Source organism: Sinocyclocheilus anshuiensis, unplaced genomic scaffold, assembly GCF_001515605.1.
Source record: "Sinocyclocheilus anshuiensis isolate Anshui unplaced genomic scaffold, SAMN03320099.WGS_v1.1 scaffold110, whole genome shotgun sequence".
In the NCBI taxonomy this organism is placed as follows: Eukaryota; Metazoa; Chordata; class Actinopteri; order Cypriniformes; family Cyprinidae; genus Sinocyclocheilus; species Sinocyclocheilus anshuiensis.
Genome location: NW_015544155.1, coordinates 23,110 through 46,934, shown reverse-complemented (window position 1 = coordinate 46,934; position 23,825 = coordinate 23,110). Strand labels below are relative to the sequence as shown.

General features: G+C 36.8%; 1 protein-coding gene across 1 annotated transcript in view; it reads right to left on the bottom strand.

The window, feature by feature from the left end:
* sema5a (sema domain, seven thrombospondin repeats (type 1 and type 1-like), transmembrane domain (TM) and short cytoplasmic domain, (semaphorin) 5A) overlaps positions 1–23,825 on the bottom strand; it is a 79,538-nt gene that overhangs the window by 33,810 nt on the left and 21,903 nt on the right. Inside the window, exons 8-12 of the mRNA XM_016495259.1 lie at positions 21,128–21,335; positions 18,288–18,405; positions 15,240–15,421; positions 13,889–14,032; positions 9,202–9,349 (exon numbers count right to left, since the gene is read on the bottom strand). Coding sequence (XP_016350745.1) covers positions 9,202–9,349; positions 13,889–14,032; positions 15,240–15,421; positions 18,288–18,405; positions 21,128–21,335 — 800 coding nt within the window. The remainder of the gene's footprint in view (positions 1–9,201; positions 9,350–13,888; positions 14,033–15,239; positions 15,422–18,287; positions 18,406–21,127; positions 21,336–23,825) is intronic.

Here is a 23,825-nt window from a genome sequence, read left to right as displayed (position 1 = left end):
GAACATGATCTTTACTTAATATCCTAATGATTTTTGGCATAAAAGAAAAATCAATAATTTTGACCCATACAATCTATTTTTGGCTATTGCTACAAATATACCCCAGCGACTTATGACTGGTTTTGTGGTCCAAGGTCACATATTTTAATAGTATTTCACATTTTCTATATTTATGACTTATAAAATATATACTGAATACATTTTATTTTTTTAATATAAAAAAAATTAATAAAGAATATATATATGCATTTATTTGAAATACAGCAATATTGTGAAATATTATTACAATTTAAAATGAATGCAATGACTCCAGTTTTATTACATTACACTACAATTATTATAGGTACTCAATTATTATTATTATTATTGTTATTTTAATTTAAGTATTATTTTTTATTATAAATGTTGAAAACAGTTTTTGCTGCTAAATATGTTTGTGGAAATCATGATACATTTTATTTCTTTTGAAAATGTAAAAGAACAGTGCTAGATAGATAGATAGATCATGTGACACTGAAGACTGAAGTAATATATATATATATATATATATATATGCACACATTTTTTTCTTTTTCTTTTTTTTTTAAACAGAGAATGTGTTTTGTTGCCATTTTGCAGGCGTATGAAATATATCCATTGCGCTCTTTGCTGAACATGGCAAGTCGCAAACAAGTCAAGCAGAAAAGGTCATTGATCAAGTTTAATTTATGGCCCGTGAGGAGAAAAAGGCTCTGAAATGAGGGAATAAATAAGGAGTGCATTTTACACAAGCTAAAATGACATTTCGATTGGAATGGAAGCTCAAAGGACTGACAAAAAGACAAAATTGTCACTGGCATGGGACAGTTCAAATGAGCGCTGTCTGTTCTAACATCTAGTCCTAGTTCAGTGGGAACTTGCGGCAAATCTAACCTCTTAAATTCCTGATTGTTTTATTGCATTTCTATAATTGATATGACATATACACTGCCTATATCCTTGATCTGTACCCGCAGTTATGAGCTTTCAATCCTTCGATTTATGATAATGTAGAGCGTCTTCAGATACCAATGTCTAGCACTTGAGGCAGTCAGATTCATGTCCTGACACCTTAATAAATTCGCCTGAAACAAGGAGCTATAGATTTCCTGTAAATCATATGTGTTCATTTGGTGGAGTGGAGAGCTGTGTCCATTCTCGCTGCATTTATTTATGCTTAATAGACCTTGAATGACTGCCAGACCTTGGCAAAATAAGATAAAAGTCCTTTTTGTTCATCCGTCAATCTGTCAGACAGAAGGAGAGCTGATGTGAAGCGCTCAGACGGCTGTCTACTTCACCTCCCCTGCCTCAACTCGTTTTTTTCTCACCTCTTTTCTCCCAAGACGGGGAGCAGCCAAGGTTAAAGATATGGAAAAGTTTAGGCATTGTTTGCTGTGCGGTCTGACCATCTATTTTTGTTTACGCACTCTCTTTGTTAATATTTTATAATGGTTTATAAATATGATGAAATGAAATCAGCGGACTCAACGCTTTTTACCTCACTGAGCATCAACACATCAGCTAGAAAGGCTCTAACAGAGATTTTTGCAGTATGTTTTCTCAGAGACAAAGGAGGGCATTGGGTGTTAGTGTTGTACTTGTGTGACTACGCATAGTGAAATGTTCATGCTAGGCTGCACTCTCTCAGAGCACAAAAGCAAAACGAGATACCCAATAATTACATGGTTCCATTAAACATTCAACGTCTTGATGCCTCCACAAACTAACAAACTACAGCTACAAGCTGTATTAAGTCTATATAATTATGTAAACATGCCATTAAAATATTAAAGAACCTGGTTCTTTAGTATCAGCTTTTCATCACTGTGAGAGACAAATATGATGGAAAAAAGTTTTTAGCACATTACATTTATTTGAAATAAATTATATATAATGTATATTTACTTATGTGTGGGTAAACACGCACACACGCACACACGCACACACACACACACACACACACACACTTTATATGTACTTTACAAAAATATGCAGTGATATTTATTTACAAAAAAATACATACATTATGGACAGAAACTGAAACTCATTGCATAAGCTCTATTAAACTTTATTTAATAAATGTAATGATTCATTAAATAAATGCAATGATTTAATGATAATTAGGCATTACTTATGGAATTGTAATGTTCTATGTTGAATAAAATAAAATATTTCTTTCTAAAGCTACTTTTTGTAATGTCTATTTGATGCTTTTCTCAAACAACACAATAATGAATTTATGAATAATAAAACATGGAATTTATTATAGAATTATTATAGAATTTATATAAAATATATAATTATAAATGCTGTTCATTATATAGAATATGTAAGCATTAATTTAATAAAAAATACAGTAAAAACAGCAATATTGTGAAATATTATTATAATTTTAAATAAATGCCATTACCCCAGTCTTCAGTGTCACATGATCCTTCAGACACACACACACACACACACACACACACACACACACACACACACACACACACACACAGTTTTTAGTGTAATAGTGTATAAATAACTAAACTTCTAAATTAATCATTCATTAAATACATTTAATAATTGAATGATAATTAGGCATTATTTATGCAATTGTAATGTTCTATATTGAATAAAATAAAATATTTCTTTCTAAAGATACTTTTTGTAATGTCTATTTGATGCTTTTCTCTTACACAATACACAATACATAATTATGACCTTTTACACAATAATGACCTTTATTTTTAATCTTTTGTGGGTACATTTAATTTACGATTAATTTCATTAATCACCACAATTAATTAGATTAAAAAACGTAATCACTTGACAGCCCTTTCATATATATATATATATATATATATTGTATTGTATTGTGTATATGTATTTCACATTTATAAAGAATATACTTTTGTAGAATGGATGGATTATAAAGGATTATAATTCATTATCATAGGAGAGGAAATTGTCTGATCTGAAATGTCGGATCACTTAAAAAAGCAATATGACACCGCTCCTCAAAACCCCTCAGGATTTGAGGTGTCTGTAGCCCAAATGGTGTGGGACTGGGTGAAAATACAAACATTCAATAGTCTTTCTGGTTTATAAGCAGACATCAGAAAATTCATAAAGTTTCATTCGCTGCAAAGCATCACTGCAAAAATCTCACTTCGAGGGCATTAGGTGAAAGAGATAATGCAGCAGAATGCACTCAAACACATCAGCTGAGGTGCTGATGCTACATTGGATTCAGTGAGGTAGATGTTCTCACCAGCTGGGCGAACGCCTACATATGAGCAGCACATCATAATGGTGATTTTTAACGGTTACTGATGTGTTGATGTACGCAGCCTGATACTTGTGTACCGGCCCTCCCATGATGTCTTAAATTTGAAAATTTGACATGACCTAAACCGAGCAAAATCAATCATGTTTTAGTTTTTTTTGTCGATAATGATGTTATGTGTGGATAATACACCCTCTCGGATTGTTTGCGCTCTTTCCCACTCCTCTATCATTACTCATCCTGCTCATGATTTTCATTTCTATAATTCTCCATCCATCTCACTTTATCTGCCTCTTCCTTTCTCTAATTCTCTATTGTTCCATTCTTGTTTTCCGCCAACAGTCTATTCATTATCCCCCACTCTCTCCATCTTTTTCAGACTTCACACTCCCCAAGTATGTTTTTCATCCTCAGAATTACTGTATTACCTAAAGTTCTCGTCTGTCACTAATGCGTTATGGGTAGTGGAGACAGGGGTTAGGGGATGCCCTGTACGAAGGTCTGCTGGTCCCTGTTCAGTCTCCAGGCATCTGCTGACTAATGAGTAATCCCCACCCGCGCTCTCTGGAGCCTTCTAACATCATTACATCCACTCTGCACACACACACAACCCTCAATCCTTTGCGTCTTCACAAAAATGCAGCGTATCAGCAAGTACGTGTGTGTTGATCGTAATTGGCCGTTCTACGCCTCGCATCTTTGACTGAATGCCCCCGATTCCGCTGAGATACGCAGCTTCTAGTATGTTTTACAGAAAACAACAAACTCCAATCCATTACGCAGGTGTCGCTGATTGCATTCATTACTGGCGGTTCACCTGAGACACGCCGGCTGGCCGTTCCACAATGGACCACCAAGACAAATAGACTCAATTATTAGTACAGAAAAGTGCACAATCAGTCAAGCAAGACTACGGAGCATGATACACTCCATCAGGGGGCCTAATGAAAAATGCTGTCATTTGGGAATGTTCAAATTCCCTGGAGAAAACTTGTCTCTATCTGACCACAGCGTCAGGTAAATTAATACCCATACTGCACAGTCATCGTAGAGAAATGGGATGCAGGGTTTTTTATGGGCTTCGGATGGTTTTAATATATATTTGGAAGAAATTAATAAAGAAACTCAAGAACTCTCAGAATGTCATCCAAATGCCTTCATAAGAGATAACTTCTGAGGCCTTGAATTGCATACAAGGTACAAATAGACCTTGATTTACCATGAAATAAAAGTTATAGTGTGTGTATTTTGGGTGACTTAATAAACATAATTGTGCAAATGACCAAGCTATTTAGAAAAATAATTTAAAAGAAGGCTTTGTATGTGGTAGTTGTTCTAAACGTTAGTCATGCCACTCACTAACGACCCGACCAAAGACAGTAACCTCCGTGTGTTTCCCCTCCGTTTGTTTTCCGTTTTTCCTCAGTGTTTTCTTTTGTTCCCGTTGTTTCCATGGATCCCCTCCTTCACCCCGAATTCCTCCTCCTCCTGCTGGAGCCGGGGGACAGATCTCTCGAGGACCATACAAGACTGTTCCGGTTGTTAGCTAACACCATCAGCTACCCGGACGATGCGCTCTGCTCATTCTATGACGTGAGCTTGAACACCACGAGCAGAGCACCGTCGTCTGAGGATGGTCCTCGATAGGATTTCGTTGCCTTCGTGGGGTGGACTCTGGCGAGAAACGGATCGCCATCCTATCCTGTGGATGATCTCGTCAGATCCACTGCAGACCCAGAGCCCAGCCCACCATCTCCCCGCGATGCGTTAAGGATCACCCCGGACGTAGAGCTGCATCCGACAGACCAGGTGCGAGAGCCGACGACAATGCCCGTCACGAGGGAGAAAGCCGTGGACGGTGTGAGCGCTGAGAGGAGCTCCGCCCCCTGCACCGCGCCTGAGGGTGAGCTGAGTATGGCGCAGCAAATGTGCCACACTGAAGAGGAGAGGGCTCCAGTCCCCGAATCCAGTCCAGAGCGCCCTTGTTAATTAGTTTGATTAGTCATCTCATGCACCTGTGTTTCCCCAATCATCCCCTGTATTTAAGTCCCAGTCTGTGCAGTCTGTCTCGGTCGGGTCTACTCGTTGTGTACGTGTGTTTGCTCCAGTGCCCTTTGTGTGGATTTACCCTGTGTTCCTTGGATTAAAGACTTTTGATTGTACTCCTCGTTTCCCTCGTACTCCTTCCAACAGCGTACCGTGATAAACACACACACACACACACACAAAATCAAAAAGTCTAAATCAACTGAAATATAAAAAATTAATATTTATTTTATTTCCCCCTCAATAACTGATTGATGATGATTGATGTACTGATTGATGTACACTGTACATTAAAGAGTCTTCGTGAACATATCTGAAGATTTCGACGGAGAGGATGACTTGCAATTTTTTGCCCAGCCTTACTTATTTGAACCAGAATATACACTACGTCAGAACGCAGGTTCCTGCGACAGCAGCAGGAGCTAAACGCATGTGAACGTGTGTCAAAGACTGACATGGATATTTTAATTTATAATGCATTATTATATAAAATCTATATGATAATATCACGCTTCAAACCCGAGAGCACACTATCTGTGATGAGAAGTTAACTGAAATACTCAGGTTTCCACTTGCAACACTCTTGAACTGGTGAGTTCAGAGTGGATGGAAGAGGACGATCTGAAGTTACATTTCACAAAAAGTGCAGTATTATTTAGAATGCATGATTAGCTGACATCATGCATTCTAAAAAGAGAAAACTTTTGGTATGACACCTTATTTTTGGAAGATTTCGACGGAGAGGATGACTTGCAATTTTTTGCCCAGCCTTACTTATTTGAACCAGAATATACACTACGTCAGAACGCAGGTTCCTGCGACAGCAGCAGGAGCTAAACGCATGTGAACGTGTGTCAAAGACTGACATGGAAGAGAAGAAATTGTTGAATGAAGTCGTTATTTTTGTTTTCTTTGCGAACAAAAAGTATTATCGTAGCTTCATAAAATTACAGTTAAACCACTGATGTCCTGATGTCCTTACTACCTTTCTGGGCCTGGGAACTTTTCAGTTGCATTGCTGTCTATGCAGGGTCAGAAAGCTCTCAGATTTCATTAAAAATATCTTAATTTGTGTTTCGAAGATGAACAAAGGTCTTATGGGTTTGGAACGACAAGAGGGTCAGTAATTAATGACAGCAATTTAATTTTTGTATGAACTATCCCTTTATGAACCACAGACTAAATCCTAATATAAAAAATATATATAATATTTTATAATATAATATAATATAGACATTTGTAATATACAGATTTAATATTGTAAAAAAGTATTACATATATATACAGTTTTAATTTATAATGCATTATTATATAAAATCTATATGATAATATCACGCTTCAAACCCGAGAGCACACTATCTGTGATGAGAAGTTAACTGAAATACTCAGGTTTCCACTTGCAACACTCTTGAACTGGTGAGTTCAGAGTGGATGGAAGAGGACGATCTGAAGTTACATTTCACAAAAAGTGCAGTATTATTTAGAATGCATGATTAGCTGACATCATGCATTCTAAAAAGAGAAAACTTTTGGTATGACACCTTATTTTTGCCATTACATAAATCTAATTAACACTGAGAAAAGAGTGTTACACTTAAATTTTTACACTTAACACGGCACTTCACATATTCACAGATTTTAAGCAGTGTTGATTCTGAAAATACACTTGCCCTAGGACAAAGTGACGGCAATGTTTGAGTCTGATTATCAAAGCATCATTACACTGAACATATGAATGACCTCACAAACAGACAACCTATTAAGGGTTGTTAGGTACTCATTATTATTTTTCTGTCTACTCTGACACTTGGCTACATTCACGTGGGCTTTATCACTATCATTACATAGAGGTTACAAGCACTGTGACAAACAAACCCCGTGTAAAATTACCAGCTGACTGACGGATCATGTTTTTATTGTATCTGACAAAACAACCACCAACTAGTATTTCAAAAGGGAATTTTTCAGAAAATGATAACAGCTGTTTGCACGTATGGGCCATGCCAGAGTCTGGCAATCATCAGTAACAGAAAATAATATGAAGCTTGCTTATTAAAGCATCTGTTCTAAGTATTACCTCTTTGAATACATCAGCAGCTCACCAGATATGCAACTTTGTGCTCATATGGCACAAAAATAGCACACAAATCCAAATCAGGCAATGCACCACCCTGCTACCCACACACACACACACACACACACACACACATACACATATAGATATATATATATATACTAATATGAAGCTTGTATGTATATATATAAATATATATTTATTTATTATATATATATATATATATATCGACATGATGTTGCTGCCCTCACAGCCTCTGTGGCATTCCAAGCATACTTCAGTGTGTTGGTGTTTTTGGTGTCGTCTACATTGTGATGGATCTCAGGCAGCTGGCCTTGAGGCTAAACAAGCACACAATTTGACAGAGCATTACTATTAGGACTCACAGGAACGTCTGAACTTTCTCTTAAGCCATTGTGTCTCCCAGGTGCCACTGATTAAGCGGCAAAGATCGAAACGGTTAACAGCCTTGATTTCTAAACTGGACAGATGTTATTATTCCTTACAAATAAATTTAAATAGCAAATGAACCATTTAAAGCTGTTCCAGATTCTCTAAATCACCCAAACCACTTCCACGAATGGCATGAAAAGTGAACCGTGGTCATGTGAGATGGACTTATTCTAAACTAGCAGCGAGTGGGTGACTGGTTTTAAAAGCAGAGTAAGAATATCACAGCTAACTCATGAGTGGAAAATCCCAGTTTACTCTTGCAATGCTAATGTACAGTACATGGAAAGCTCCTCCCAGCTTTCCAAAGGAGGAAATTAATTTTTGGATTGCAGATATATATACAGATATGTTCACTACTGTTCAAAAGTTTGGGGTGTAAAAAAATTCTTTAATGTTTCTGAAAGTCTCTTATGCTCACCAAGGCTGCATTTATTTAATAAAAATAACGGTAAAAACAGTATTGTAAAATATGATTACAATTTAAAATAACAATTTTAATTTTCAATTTTAATATATCTTAAAATGTAATTTATTCCTGTGATGGCGAAGCTGAATTTTCAGCAGTCATTGCTCCAGTCTTCAGTATCACATGATTACTTTTGACCAATTTAATGTATCCTTGCTGAATAAAAGTATTTCAGTCCTGACAACTCTTAGGATAGATTGTAAAATCTTTATTAATGTAAATAGAACGTGCATAGGTTTGGTCTTGGCGGACCAGATCTGCTGCTGCTGCTGCAGAGCAAGTAGACTTGCTTCTGCTAAATGCTTGGATCATAAAATTAAGGAATCATGCTGCTGCTGCTAGAGAGAGGAAGATTCCCGGAGCTGATCTAGGCAGGTGGTGCTGGGGAGGCGGGCTAAGATGAGGGCACGTATAGCGATTGTATAGGTATACGGTAAGGAGTATGTAAATCTGATTGGCTGGGAACATTGAATTGAATGAACCAAGTAGAACACAAGTAGAGTTTCATAGCTGAACTATTCATTAATTTCTGTCATTTAAAAAAAAAAAAAACATTTAAATGCTAGATAAGATATAAATCCACAGGAAAAAGGGTGCAACTTGTCTGGACTGGAATTATGTGAACAGGACACTGTTTTAGACTTTATTTTACATGTTTTGCCTACACTAATCATGCAACTTAAATATAAGATATTAATAGTTAAAATAACTTGCACATCATAGGGTAGGCCATGATGCTTCTGCTGTTAAGTTTAGTAATATTTTAGCAATAAAGCCAATTTATAAACACTGAACACACTTTTCATGTCCTGAGGTGCTCAAATCAGAAAAGGTCTCATAAACCAATCGAGTAATAATATGAAAGTGACATACAACGCTGCATCCAGGGCATTCGTTTCCATTCTCGCACGTTCGTCGTCGCGACTGGATCCCACCACCGCATGGAACTGTGCAGCGTTCCCATGGAGACCATGCTGACCAATAGACATGTGGGGGGCAGGGCAGGTGCTCATTGCAGTATCTAAAACAGATTAAAACAAACATTTCAGCATGCAAATAAACATTTATTCACAAACTCATCTCCTAGTTATTCACTCAAACATCCTGATTATGCAATAAAAACAATGGCCTCAATAATTGAATATGAATCCTCTGAAGCACGAATTATTAAATAAAAAATAAAAAATACTGTATATATTTTAACTTCAAAGTAAGAATATAATAATTTTCAATCTCTTTCTCCCCCGAAATGATAGTACACCATAATATAAACTAATGGTAAACATTTCAGAAGTACTTGGTGCATCAAGCCATGGTGAATTCATGCTGACATATAAAAGAGCCATTAAAAAAATCCATGTGTTTAACAAAACAAGTTTTACCTTTGAACAAGGAAAAAAACATTTAACTAACTCAGGTAGGAACAGCAAACAAGAGATAATGACTGGCTAGCAGTTGTGTAGGTCTCCAAGCACAGGAAATGCCTAGGTTAACCTTAGTGTAATGAGCACTGATGGAGATGTGTCTTATCTAAATGAGGTCTGCAGGCAGAGGGGGTTTTTTGGGCCCGTTGTACGAGTAGTTGTAATTGAAAAGTAGTTGGTATAAAGGTAATTGGTATAAAGCATGATGATTGGACACACAAACTCAATCATTCCAGCTTTCATGTGGTCTCACTGCAATCAGATCTTTGAAAGGAAGCGAATAATAAATGAAGTCAGCTTCCTTTTGAAGATACGGTCATAATCAGAACAAAGGCTCGGAAAATGAATAAAAAAATAACCTCAACCATCCTGAGCCTGTGATGACCCTGAACCAGAAAAAATGAGCACATATGTAAGCAGGATACAAATAAAGCAGGAAAACAAATTCTTACTGATTTTAAGTGCTAAAAACACATCAAATCCAAAAGTTAACTGAAATCATATTCATTTTGTTTTATCCCCCCTATACACTTTTGTATGAAACATTTCCAGGCAAAAAATGTCATCTTAACTATTCACGATTGATTTTAACCAGGTGGTAATGCTATGGCTTGAGTATTTAAATGAAGCCACTGTTATTCTTTTCACTACAGACATCTTTTTTATGTAAATTAGGCTGATTATAGTTTGCAATTTATTAACAAAATTTCTATTTGCCTGCCGAAATTAACGCCACACTCTTCCAGCGAAAAGAAAATGTTTGTATGAGGAAAGAAAATCATGGTATAGCCTTCCATATGGGCAATATTTATCTGTAGAACTGTAGAACACTCCGGGGAAATTACACAAGGTGCATTTTTATTTTCTTGTGCCTGCAACCACTTTCTTCAAAAGAGATGTCTGATGATATGTGTATATGTGCAAATTAGAAAATAAGAGAATATTATCAGTTTCAAATATGAAAAAGAAAAAGTATCCAAAAATAGGAAGCAGTACACATTCCCGTTAGAGAACTACTGATCAGAGCAACTTGTTGTGATGTAGCGTGCAATAAAAAAGTCGAGAGATCCATATAAGAAAGATTTATAGCCAAGGGAAACCCACTGCCAATTTGCATATGCAAATACTGTTCACTCAAATCGGATTTGCTAAGTTTAACAAGTTTGCCCCTGTTCTGGCACAAAAAAGGGGAAAGAAACAAATGATCAAAAGAACAAGAAGTGGTAATTAATAGCACATTTGAGATGGTGTATGAAGAGAATGAGGGAGCATGTAAAAAACACCTTCATTTATCAAACGGATTTCAAGCAGAACAAAGTACTGGAGTGTTACGACAACAGTTCTTTTGCCTGCAGGCGTTCTGTCTTGTTTTAGAGAGTTTCTGAGCACAAATGGATGGGAGTTGCTGGCTCTGCGTTTACATACACCCTGTGCCAGGATAGATATATGGCTCCGGACCAGTGCTGGATTATGGACCAGGCCAGTGGGGCCACTCTCAGGGACCTCCAAAGCCTCAGGCTGCATGACCTGAGACTTGAGACTTACAGAGAGAGTTGGTCACTAGGCTCCAAGCCCCTGAGTGCGTAACGTCCCTTGTCCAACAAAAGGGTGCTGGTGCCAGAGCCAGTGCAGGCATGGAACATGTTCTTTTCATTTATATACTATGTACAGGATAATAACACATAATATTAAGAAATATTATTTATATGAAATATGTACACTACTGTTTAAAGTTTGGGGTCAGTAAAGCCAATTACACACTACAGGATTTTATGCCCGATTTAAGCCGGATTTGCAAGTCAACGAGCTCGCGGACAGGTCAGGCTGTGATTGGGGGATAATCGGCGGGTGATCAGCGCTCGGCAATCTTTATGTGTGAACTACTCAACGATGCATCAAAGAGGCTCACTGACAAACAAATATCTAGCATGTTAAATATCTGGACCGGTCGGCCGACTCAACATCACGTGGTGTCAGCTGATTTAGAATGATTTCTGAACAACAAAAGGGTGAGTAAATGAGGAAAGAATATTTATTTTTGACTGAAGCATCACTTTAGCTGACTCTCGCACTCTCTCTTTTTCTTTCTTTCTCTTTCCCTCACTGAGGACATCTCATAGTGACTGACCCACAGCAGAGTTGCGCGCTGAGGACTTTGCCATCTGGCAGCATGTGCGCAAACAGGGAATAAAGTGTGACTGTACATATGAGCTGAATACCTCTGAACAGATGCCCAATGGTTGAGCAGGACTCACAGAAAAAAATTTCCCCGCAGCACTAACAAGTGAATCCAAACTTCTTTCAATATCGGACAAAAGACCCCGAACTATAGAGATTTTGCTGTCCCGCGTAGAACAAAAACAGGAATGTTGCTTTCTTCTTTTGGTCCAAAGCAGGGTCCTGCTAAGGGAACTGACAAAGCACTTTTGAGCTATTAACTCGGCTCCCTTCAACCTTAAATGAAAACTGTGGGCCCTGACGCGCTCCCCGGATATGTTTTCACAGCCATTATGCACCGCTGGGCTGGTCGAGGTGTTGTATTAGAGTGGATGGGTGGTGTGAAAAACTCGCAGGGGCTTGTAGACTAGCTAGACTAGAGCCAAACTCAAAGCTTGCACCAGAACTTTTCTGCTGATTATTCACAGCCTTTATGCTCAGACACCTAAGGGCATCAAGTGCCCCAGCGCCTTGGATAAAGAGTGTAAGTGGGGGGCAGGAGATGGAAAATGCAAGAGGTGGCAGAAATCGTCTGCTTCACAGTCACCTGCATAAAAAAAAGAAAAAAGAAAGAAAAAGAAAAACTACCAATCTGCAGCATTCTTCATGTCTTAAGCCTCATGTCTGTGTTTCTAGGGTGACTCAAAAACCGTGGCATGCTCGTTCTGTCCCGCAGGAAAATGTTATTGCTCAGCAGTTGCTCCTTCATAGACCAAGACACTTAGATGAAACATATTTTCAAGAACTCTAGTGGGTATCAACTTTGTCTCAGATGTTTATCCTGAAATTACTTAGGAGACATAAAAGTAGAAATAAATTAGGCATTTTTAAAAAATACAGTAGAAGTATAAAATTATAAAATTAATGTGGATAGCATGGCTCATATCATGAGCTTGGGATAATTGGATGAAGTGAAATTAGAAAGTTTATGACTTGTGATTGCAGACATCTTGGCAAACCTGAACTCAGTTTGTTATATTGTTAAAATGTCATCTTCTATTTATTATTTTCAAATCATGCATAGTTATAGCAAGTTACATTTACAAAACTGTCAACTTTTCAATTTAGTCCAGTACCATTTTGTTTCATCTTGTTGGCTGCCACTTGAGTCCTGAAGCAAAACCAATTATTTACCTCTGGTCTAGCAGAAACTACTAAGCTAATAAAGAGATCATTTCCTTATCTTTTTCTGCCCTGCTGAGTTTCAGGGAATAAACAGTGATGTCTTTAACATAAGTCATAATAGAGATAAAAATGTCTGAAGACAAAAACCTGAAGTGTGAGCTGGGAAAATTTGGCACCTTCAACAGTGAGACCACAACTGTTTCCAACAGATGCCTCTCTCGACTTCTCTTCATCCCAGCACTTCAGGTCTAATTTTTCAGCTGCAATGCACTGTTGCTTAGAAACCTCACACATTCTCAGGGCAGCGCAGTTTAAACATAAATCTGCCATGATTAGATGCACTATCATACCTAGTGTTTGAGCGTGTGTATGTGGAGTCTGTGGCTGCAGTCTCTGTAATTAGCAAGTCTTAGCATGTTTATTTTTAATTGGATGTCAGTCACACAAATTATGGGGCAGATAAAGAAGAACCTCTCTCACTCCTCCATTTAAGCATTTGGTTTGTGCGCTTCTAGTTATGTACTAACAAGCTTTCTAGAGATGAACATTGCATAATAGGATGAGTAATAAAAAAGCAATAAAATTAGCTGCATATATTTATTCATTATCGTCAACTGCCATGCAATCACAGCAGCAATCACACATGCAGCAGGTGAGAATGAAAGGAACAAACAAAAGAAGCATCATGCCCTTTCAAACAGGCATTTCCCCCCTTAGATTTTGTGGATTTTGAGTGTAAATTCCAAAAAACAAACACATTTGCATATATAATGAGCTGTCTCGCTTTTCTTTACCTCTCTTCCCGGTTCTGGCCTACACAAACACGTCCTCCATGGCGGGGAGTGGGGTTGCTGCAGGAACGCTGTCGGACCTGGAATCCGATCCCACAGCTGGTGCTGCAAGGAGCCCATGCCGTCCATGGCGTCCATGCCCCGTTTCTGAGGATGGATATGTTATGGCAGTAATCACTAATCAAACGCTGGCACAGCTGGCTGGTATAATCTGACCTTCAGTTTGTTAACTGAGGATCTTTGTTAAAACTGTTCTAAGCCTGTTTACGATGGAAACAACATAATTGTATGAAATGATTTAGTCTTGAAAATTAGTTTAGAATCACACAGCAACTTTTGTTTTTTTTTGTTGCATGGTATGGAAGCTTGTTTCCACTTGAGAGTGAGGATTAAAACAGGAAATTAATTTAAAAAAATTGTAATTTACAAATAAATTAAGTCACACTACAAGATATAAAATCACATTGCGATAAACTTTCCATTTAGGAAGATACACACACAATTACAAGCCATTAAAGTCACATTATGAGACATAAAGTGGCATTCATGAAATTTTGCAATTATGAGAAATAAAGTAACAACTGAGATATGTCATATCTGAAATTGCAAATGTCGGATTTAAAATGACAATAATGAGATATCAAGTCGCAATTATGAGATATAAAGTTGCAATTGAGATAAAATCACAACTGTGAAATATGAATTTGAATTTGTGAAACAAAAAACAATTACAAAAAAACTCAAGGCACAATTGCGAAATATAGTCAGTAGTATAATAGATATAAAATCATAATTATGAGAAAAAAGTAACAGTTGTGAGACATCAAGTCGCACCTGCGATATTTAAAGTCATATTGTGTCAAACATTTCAAATTAAGACAATTGAGGGAAATACATTTGCAATTACAAGTCACATTGTATGATAGAAAGTAACAAATATGAAATATAAAATAATTGTGAGATGTAAAGTTTACAAAATCACAACTGTGAAATCATGAGATATAAAATAACAATTACGCAAATCAATGCACAATTGCAAAATATAGTCACTCTATATGATTATGAGATATAAAGTCGCAATTATTAGAAATAAAATAACAATTGTGAGACGTGAAGTTACAATTGTCATTAAAAATTGCAATTCTCAGATTTAAAATGATAATTCTGAGAAACCAAGTTACAATTGTGAGATATAAAGTACAAGAAATAATGTTGCAATTGTGATACTTTAAGTCACTAATACCTTGTTTTTTACTTTGAGGTGGAAAAAGGCTTCCATATAAATCGGTTATGCTTAAAGGTGAATGTGTAACTTCCTGTTTGTGCTTTATTCTTTGTATGAACATTTGTATACCTGGAGCAGTTGGCCACCTCAACACTGATTCCTTGGCACGGCTGCCCTCCACACTGAGGGCTCGGGCTGTCACACGCTCGAGTCCGACACTGGCATGAACCAACACTGCCGCCATCACTATGACTGCAAGCTTTCCATCCTGACCAGCCTCCAAAATGACCATTCACAGTCACGTTCCTCACCTACACACACACACACACACACACACACACACACACACACACACACACACACACATACATAACCACACACAACAGAAAGAGAGCACATAAATAGTAAATGGGCACAGAAACAAGTAAACAAAATATGAATGCAAATAAATGATTACTGCAGATAAGGTCACATTTGCCAGTTATTAGATGAATCCAAACTAAAATATAACTTTCAGCATATTAGATTTGTGATAGCTGAAAATAGCCGGGCTCCTCTTTGGAAAATGAACATGCTTTACAATGAGCAAATATTTTCATTTGAGGCATTATATGAGAATGTAGTAATGAATAGTTAATGCAATTTTGTTATTGCACTCTGGTTATTAACATCTGAGGTATCAGATACAGGTCAACATATTTTATGAACAAAAGGAGAAGGTAATGTTATCTAGCGCATAAAACACAATGAATTCTGTGGAAAAGATTGTCAATGTGTTATGAATTGAGAAGAATAAATGACCCTATGTGTGGAGAGAAATTGTTTGTGCTCTTTGTGTACAGAACGCATAAGAGAGTCACATTTCCAGTGTGGTGGAAAAGTAAAAACAAACCTCATTTTCAAAGGCCTCGCTTCTCCTTTAAATATAGATGGGGTTTCTGCCAGTTTTAAGACAGGGATGATACAGTAAGTTAATGTTTTTTCCAAACAAACGTGGTTCTTTGTTTATTTCCATACCGTGTCAGCCTCCAGATGGGCTTTGTGAATGAAGTGTGTCTCCATCTAGCATTACCGTGCTCTACTACCGAAGTCATTTTAGATCTGTCACTCAACCTCAGACACCTGGACACAATCTTACCCTGCAGATGAATACGCAAAAAATATGTGGGTGTATTATCCAAAAGGACTACGTCAAATGACCAGGATGTGTTAGTGTATGTGGTATCGTTACAGAAAATTTTTTTTTTCTTTTGTGTGTGTGTGGTTGAATTGTATTTTATCAAAAAAGAATGATTAAAAATTATTTTCATGGTTGTTGTTAGTAATGGGTTAAAGAACAGATGGGCCAAAGGACAATGTTGAGATGACAAAATTTGTTGAAAAGATAATATATGCAGTCATTTTATCTTTTTAAAACATGAATATCATATTGAATTTCACATTGAATATCACATCTGACAACCTGAACTACTCTTGCTATGTCAAAAGAAGCTTAAATTATCTGATATATTTGCGAAATTACTAACTTTGACACAGGGGTTTTACTAGAACTATAAAACACAAGTGAATCAAAACCTTAAGAAAGAAAGAAAAAAAAAAAAAACATTGACAAAATTTGAACCATCAAAATTTTTTCCCATTATTTTAACCTTTTTCAAAATTGTTTATTACTTTTTAAATACAATATCAGTAACAGTTCCACCCAAAAAACAAACAAACAAACAATCAGAAAACCCCCCAAAAACAAACCAAAATCACAAAACACAAAACAGAACAAAAAAAACCTAACAAAACTAAGCAAAAAAACAAAAAAACAAAAAAAAAACAATGGGGAAAAAAACACAACAAACAAACAACAACAACAAAACAAAACAGTCATTGCATGTTTTAGGAAACAAAAGGTTTGGACACAAAAAAGAGGCATCACGTCATTGACCTTGTAAGAGAAAGTGAATGAAATTGGAAACAAACAATCAGAAAACCCCCCAAAACAAAACAAAAATCACAAAACAGAAAAACCCTAACTAAACAAAACAAACAAAACAAAACAAAACAAAACAAAACAAAACAAAACAAAACAAAACAAAACAAAACAAAACAAAACAAAACAGTCATTGCATGTTTTAGGAAATAAAAGTTTTGGACACAAAAAAGAGGCATCACGACAATGACCTTGTAAAAGAAGGTGAATGAAATTGGAACATTTTGCAGGCGGATTCAAATCTGCATCTTCCATGTGTGTACTTCGGCTTAACATGTTTGTGGCACATATTTTACAACACGTAAACAACACGTGTGAAACTAAATCAATATAAATCTTGCATTCTAGTGACTCTGAGACAGAAGCCACCCACACTTTTACACTTCCCTGTTTGTGTTCAAAAGTTCCACGCTGCTTTCTTCAGGCAGCGTGGGAGGCAATTTGCTATTACACAAAATGTCATTTCTCAGCTAAAGCTACAAGCTTCAAGGTCTTTTACCTAAAGACCCCGTGAGACTGCCACGATGCCTGATATAGTTTATAGTATCTGGGTGTCTACAAATATGTGTGTGTGTGTGTGGATTGTGCTTTCAGAGCTGTGGTATCACACAGAACACTGCATGTAACCTTTAGAACATGAAACCACTTGAAGAGCAAGTGTCTAAATATTTTCAGAGCCACTGTACATGGGAGGGACGTGATGGATTGGACGGACATTCTGGGAGTGATCTACAGGCACGGAGGCCTCAGGCAGAGGCACATGTCAGCACAAAGGAGTGTGTGAATATTAAGCCATGTAACCAGAGAATGCCATTCAACAGAAACTTGGCTGATGGCAAATTCTGCTGCGCTTTGTTTCTTTGCACACAAGCGCTATTTACTATTAGCCTTATTTTCTCTTTTTGAGTTCAGAAGGAGGAAAAGTTTGTTTAGCTGCAAAAGCAGCAATACATCAGATCTGCACTGTCTGTCCATCACCTGCAATGTTTCCTCAACATTGTTATAAAACACTTCTAAGAGTGTCTGCTGTTATGAGAAAAAAAGTTGATCCTGCAAGTTACAGTTGAAGCGGGCGCATTTGTCACTGTTCTTCACAGACAGACTGCATCAGCATCAAGAGTCTTCATACGAAAAAACATGTGGCTTTAAGGGCTGAGGCACTGCGTGAATGATTGAAGTGCATTCTGGATACTCACAGGACACCGTGTGATGCTTTGTTCCCATTGGCTCATGCTGACGCTTTCTTCCAGGGTGGTGCATTTCTTGAGCACCAGATCCCAGCCGCAGTACGGATCCCTGGCCCCCACACAGGCACTGAGAGAGAGAGAGAAAGAACAGATGCTCATCGTGATACAAAAGTTTACGGCAACATTAATCAACTGAAAGAAGACAAAAGCATACTGTTCACAGGTTTTACAACTGAAAACTTCCTTCCCAGTCCAAAAACATCATATATTGACATTAAACCACAAATAAGGCTTATAAAATCCTTTCTGACATCAGAAACCTGAAGACTTTAACCATCAGAAACTTGAAACAAGAACAAATAGGAGAGATCACATTGTTCATAAACACCAGTAGAACTAAAAAAAATGTATAATAATAATTAATATTTTGTAAAAGTTGTAATTGTAAAAGTCCACTAAAAATATGCTGTTCCTGGTTGTGTGTAGCACCTACAGCTCTGCACATCCTTCTGAAGAAGGCATTTACATAAAGGTCTTAAAGGCACAGGGTTAAAAACAGCCTGTTTAACTCTAAGAGAGAAAGACGGGTTGAAAAATCTTTATGTGAATTAAATTATGACACTAAGTAGAGCAACAAAGTTGAATAACTTTATAAGTGTACCTCTGGGAAATAAATAGAATGATAAAAATATATGATATGAACCCTTTAAAAAGTTAAACACCTTAAAGAGCACACATGCTTCTTATTATGAATATTGCTTGCTTTGGCATAACTTAATCTGGCAATATTTCCCTTGAGTGCTGGTAATAACTTTCATCAGAAACAGAGAAGAGCCCTGAAATGCACCAAATAGCTTTTCAAACTCATTGAGGACTATCACAGCAGTCATCAGCATGGATGGAAAAATGAAGCCAAGCGTTCAGTGCCATAAAATTTAGAGTACAGTGACACTGCAATGTGAGTGTCAGCAGTGTAAACCAGGCACTTTAAAATTGCCCTGTTATGGCATGTGACTTTATTAAAACAAAATTTGCATCCGTTCCCCTTTTTGGTGTCAGAAAGTATAGAGGTGTGAGTAATTGACCTCTCCCAATCTTCAACCGCTTAAGAGAATAGAAAAAGCTCATCAGGCAAATCTCAGCTCAAATTCACATAACTTTTTTTTCAAATTCACATAACACATGAGTTTTTCATTGGAATGCAAATGGAGAGGAATGATGAACAGGCTGCCATCTCCCCTTATGAGCAGAGATTAGAGAAGTGCTCTTGATATGAAGGCCTGGAGGCACAATGTCAAACATGATGATTGTTCTTTGTTGCCCTCTGGCAGAGGATCTTTTTGACATTACGTTTATTCTTGCGCAGTGAAAACAAATTTCAGTTGCAGGCATGTATGGATTCGTTAGATTAGTAGTGTAATTTATCTTGCCAGGAATCAAAACTTTGGTATTATTAAAAGCAATCATGAAATGACACTTGCATTTAACTTGTCACATAAAATGTGAAATCTGCAAGGAAAACGAATGGGTAACACTTAACAATAAGGTTCAGTTTGTCAACATTAGTTAATGCATTAGGTATCATTAACTAACAATGAACAATACTTTTACAGAATTTAATAATTTAGGATATTTCTATATATACCAACATATTTCAGCAAGTAAATACTGTAAATTCACATTAATTATGAACAAACATGAATTAACAATTAAAAGACAGTATAAAGCATCAACCTAAATTAATAAATGCTGTAAAAAGGTCGACTGTCAACAAAGTTAACAAATTGAATCTTATTAAAAAGTGACCAAAAAAAAAAAAAAAAAAAATTCAGTGGTGGAAAAAAATAGTCAGCTACAAGCCTTGGATTCGATTTTACTCTTTAAGAGATGATCGGACAGTGAAAAATAGGATTCATTGTTATTTGCTTTTTTCCATTGGCCACATGGCCTTTGTACACAGAAAATAAAAATTGTGTCAGGTGCAAAAAGTTATTGTATTTTGATGAAAGAGTCTATATAATAAAAAAGGATAAATGATCTGTCAAGAAAAACAAAACTAAAAACTAAAGTATCCTAAAAGTTCATATAATCTGTTCATTATATAAACCTTAATCAGGTTAGATGCCATACTGAATTTAACATGGATGAGGCTGTTAAAGATAGACTTAAGGCCCATTCACACCAAGAACGATAACTATAAAGATAATTATATTAGGGTCCACACCAGCGGACGATATCGTCTGTTTATTCTTAGCACATGCTTGTCTGTCGCTTTAAATTCTCGAGCTCATTATAGCAAGATTGATTCTGATCGGCTGTCAACGTTTTTATTGTTCATCAGCTGGAAAAAAATCATTCTGAAAGTGATTCGAAGGATATTGTTTCTCTGTGCCTTTATCGTTAAAGCTGTGGTGTGGACTCAGCTATTCTTTAATACCGAGAAATTTTTTTAGAACTATCTTTATCGTTATCTTTATAGTTATCGAACTTGGTGTGAACAGGCCTTTACTGTGTTTACAATGGAAAGGACTGTATAAAGGTTATGTAATTTTCAGAACTGCTGTTTTTTGAGAAAGAGATTTTGTCAGCTAAACAATCAGAATGCTGTTAAACGACAGTAAAATCCATTACTTTTGTCCCTCACAGCCTCGTTTTCATTCCTGTCAAAACTGGCGCTAATGAGGTCTAAGTCATCTAGAAACAGCACCTTTTGTGTTCCACAGAAGAAAGTAAGTCATCTTTTGACACGAGGGTGAATAAATGATGACAGTTTTCATTTTTGGGAAATAGTTATGAATTTCTACCTTGAGACGTTGTATATCTATCTGTTGAGAAGCAGCAGTACTCACTCTCTAGACTTGTGGAAGTTGCAGCGCATCAGGGGGATTTTGATGACCAGATCTCTGACTCCCACAAATAGCTCACTGCGGCTGTGGAGTATGAGCAGGCTGCGGATTGGCTGCCTCTTCTTTGGGGGGAAAAGCTCAATCTCATCCAGCAAACAGCTGCCCATGGTCTGGTTCAGCGGAGAGAGCACCTTCTTAATAGTGCCGTAATCTAGAAAGTAGAAAGAGAAATTTGAGATATTAGGGAGAAGGTGGTTGGGGGGGGGAAATTATGTCAGAGAAGCAGAAGTGGAGAATGACCTCAGATATCTCTAATCACATGAAAATTCTATAAAGTGCTCGTCTGCCACCTGGGCTGTCAACTTAAATATGGATGTGCTATTTGGATCAGAAAGGGCAAAGAGGGCAGACTGACTACTCTCCAGAGAAGATTCATTATCTTCTCCAAAGTGTGGCTTTTGTGTAGTTGAAAGGAGGGCAGAATTATTGGCTGAATCACCTTTTGCAAGTTACACATCCCTCTGTGGAGCATGTGGTCTGTGAGTCCATGGAGGACATTCATTGGTCTCATAATGTCACAAAGAGTGAACTGGATTGGTTTGATAAGCTATATAATATCTATTTTATCCTAGCCGTAGTTGCTGTTATTCTTCTGTTCACTCCAATGTGACCTGTCAGGTGTTTTATAGGAGCCATACAACATGTGGGGCAGTGAACTTTTAGATACTAGAGCCACTGATTAGGTCCCTGCCCTTGTCAAAACAGGCTTCAGTGCTCTATTTCATTCCATTCGACTGTGAAATTCCAGCTACGTTCCTCACACTTCAAATTATTGTCTGGCATGAATTGAATTGCGGCTAACTTAAAGGCACATAAAGAACTGTTTGCCATAGCAGAGGATTTATCTTATAGCACCTCTCAAACATTTTAATCTTGAGTGCACTTCATTATCCTGGAATACATGGCAAGTGATTGCAATGTTGAGCATTAAATGATTAATTCATAATTTACTCATCCTCATGTTGCTCCAAATGTGTTCGACTTACTTTTTATTTTGGAACATCAAAAGAAAGATTTCAAAAATTTTAAAAATATGCCAGTTTTCCATACAATTAAAATGAATAGGGATTAAAGTTTCCAATCTTCAAACAAAAGATGCAAAAGCGCTATATAAATAAATATCATAAAAGTGATCCGTACAATGTGTGCGCAATATTTTTGACTTCGGAAGTCATATGAGAGCTTTGTGTGAGGAACAGACCAATGTTACCAATGTTAAAACTATAAAAAAATGTTTTCAGTAATTGTCACAAAAAAAAAGAAGAAGATACAAATACAGTATTAGATGAAAACAAACAAATTAGAAAAATTGCCTTGACAACTAACTCAAGTTTAAGTTAACATATTAAAATGGCTAAAACTAACTAAATAAATAAATAATACTAAATTAACAAATAATAATACTAAATTAATCTTTTTAATGAATTAGTTAAACCAGTTCACAAAAGTTTTTAAGTTTGAATACTTGGAATATGAGCCATATGAACCGCTTTTTAAGACCGGGAGCCATTTGTGACCATTAAAATTCTCCTTTTTCTGATCCACAAAGAAATAAAGTCATACAGGTTTGAAATGACATGACATTTTGACAACGACATTTTTTGGGTGAACAATTCCTTTTTTTTTTCTTTTTTGCTATTCCATTCTTTTATTCCCTCACTGTCAGATTAGACAGACATTGTGAATGCTGTTAAATCAGCATGAGGCTTTGACTTCTGCCAGTAATCGAAACCAGTTGGTGTATTTCAGAAATAAAATCAAAGCCATGCTGCTCGCCCAATTAGCAAACAGCTTTTAAACCCTGACTGTCCCGTGTGTTTATGCTGTACGATTTAACAAGTGTCTCCTTCCCTTTAACAAGTGTTTATTTTACACAGTTCTTTAACAACAAGCGTCCCTGTAATTTAATTTCTGTTGACATGTAACTAGATGTTCAGTGTTTTTCAGCAGTGAACAGGCCAGAGCAGACAGACTTGGAGATTTCCAGTGCTCTGGTGTGCATCTGGATAGCAAATGACAGCTTACAGTAAATTTTTTCCCCTATGTAAGCAGATGCTGCCTTTGATGTTTTATTGCTGCTATGTTTCTAATGCCTTTATTCAGCCTGGTGACCAACTGTTGCTTGCTTCAAAGACCAATGATTCAAGTGGACCACCAATTACTAGAGTCAGTTTTGCCCTGTGCCTCCCTTATGGCAATGCAGAAGTCTTCACTCGACAAAGTTTTGATGGTAAAAGTAACCATCATTCTAATAAGCTGTGGGTTTAATGAGAAGTCGGCCACCTGGGATTTTCTGACTACTTTAATATTACAGGCTTTAATGTTCATTTACATTTGAGATCTGTTTAACTATCCACTATTTATATTTTTGTTTGTTAGTGACCCATATCTGTCTTCAGTGTGAATCGACTGACAGACTTACAGTATCTCACAGAAGTGAGTACACCCCTCACATTTTTGTAAATATTTTATTATATCTTTTCATGTGACAACACTGAAGAAATGACACTTTGCTACAATGTAAAGTAGTGAGTGTACCACTTGTATAACAGTGTAAATTTGCTGCCCCCTCAAAATAACTCAACACACAGCCATTAATGTCTAAACCGCTGGCCACAAAAGTGAGTACACCCCTAAGTGA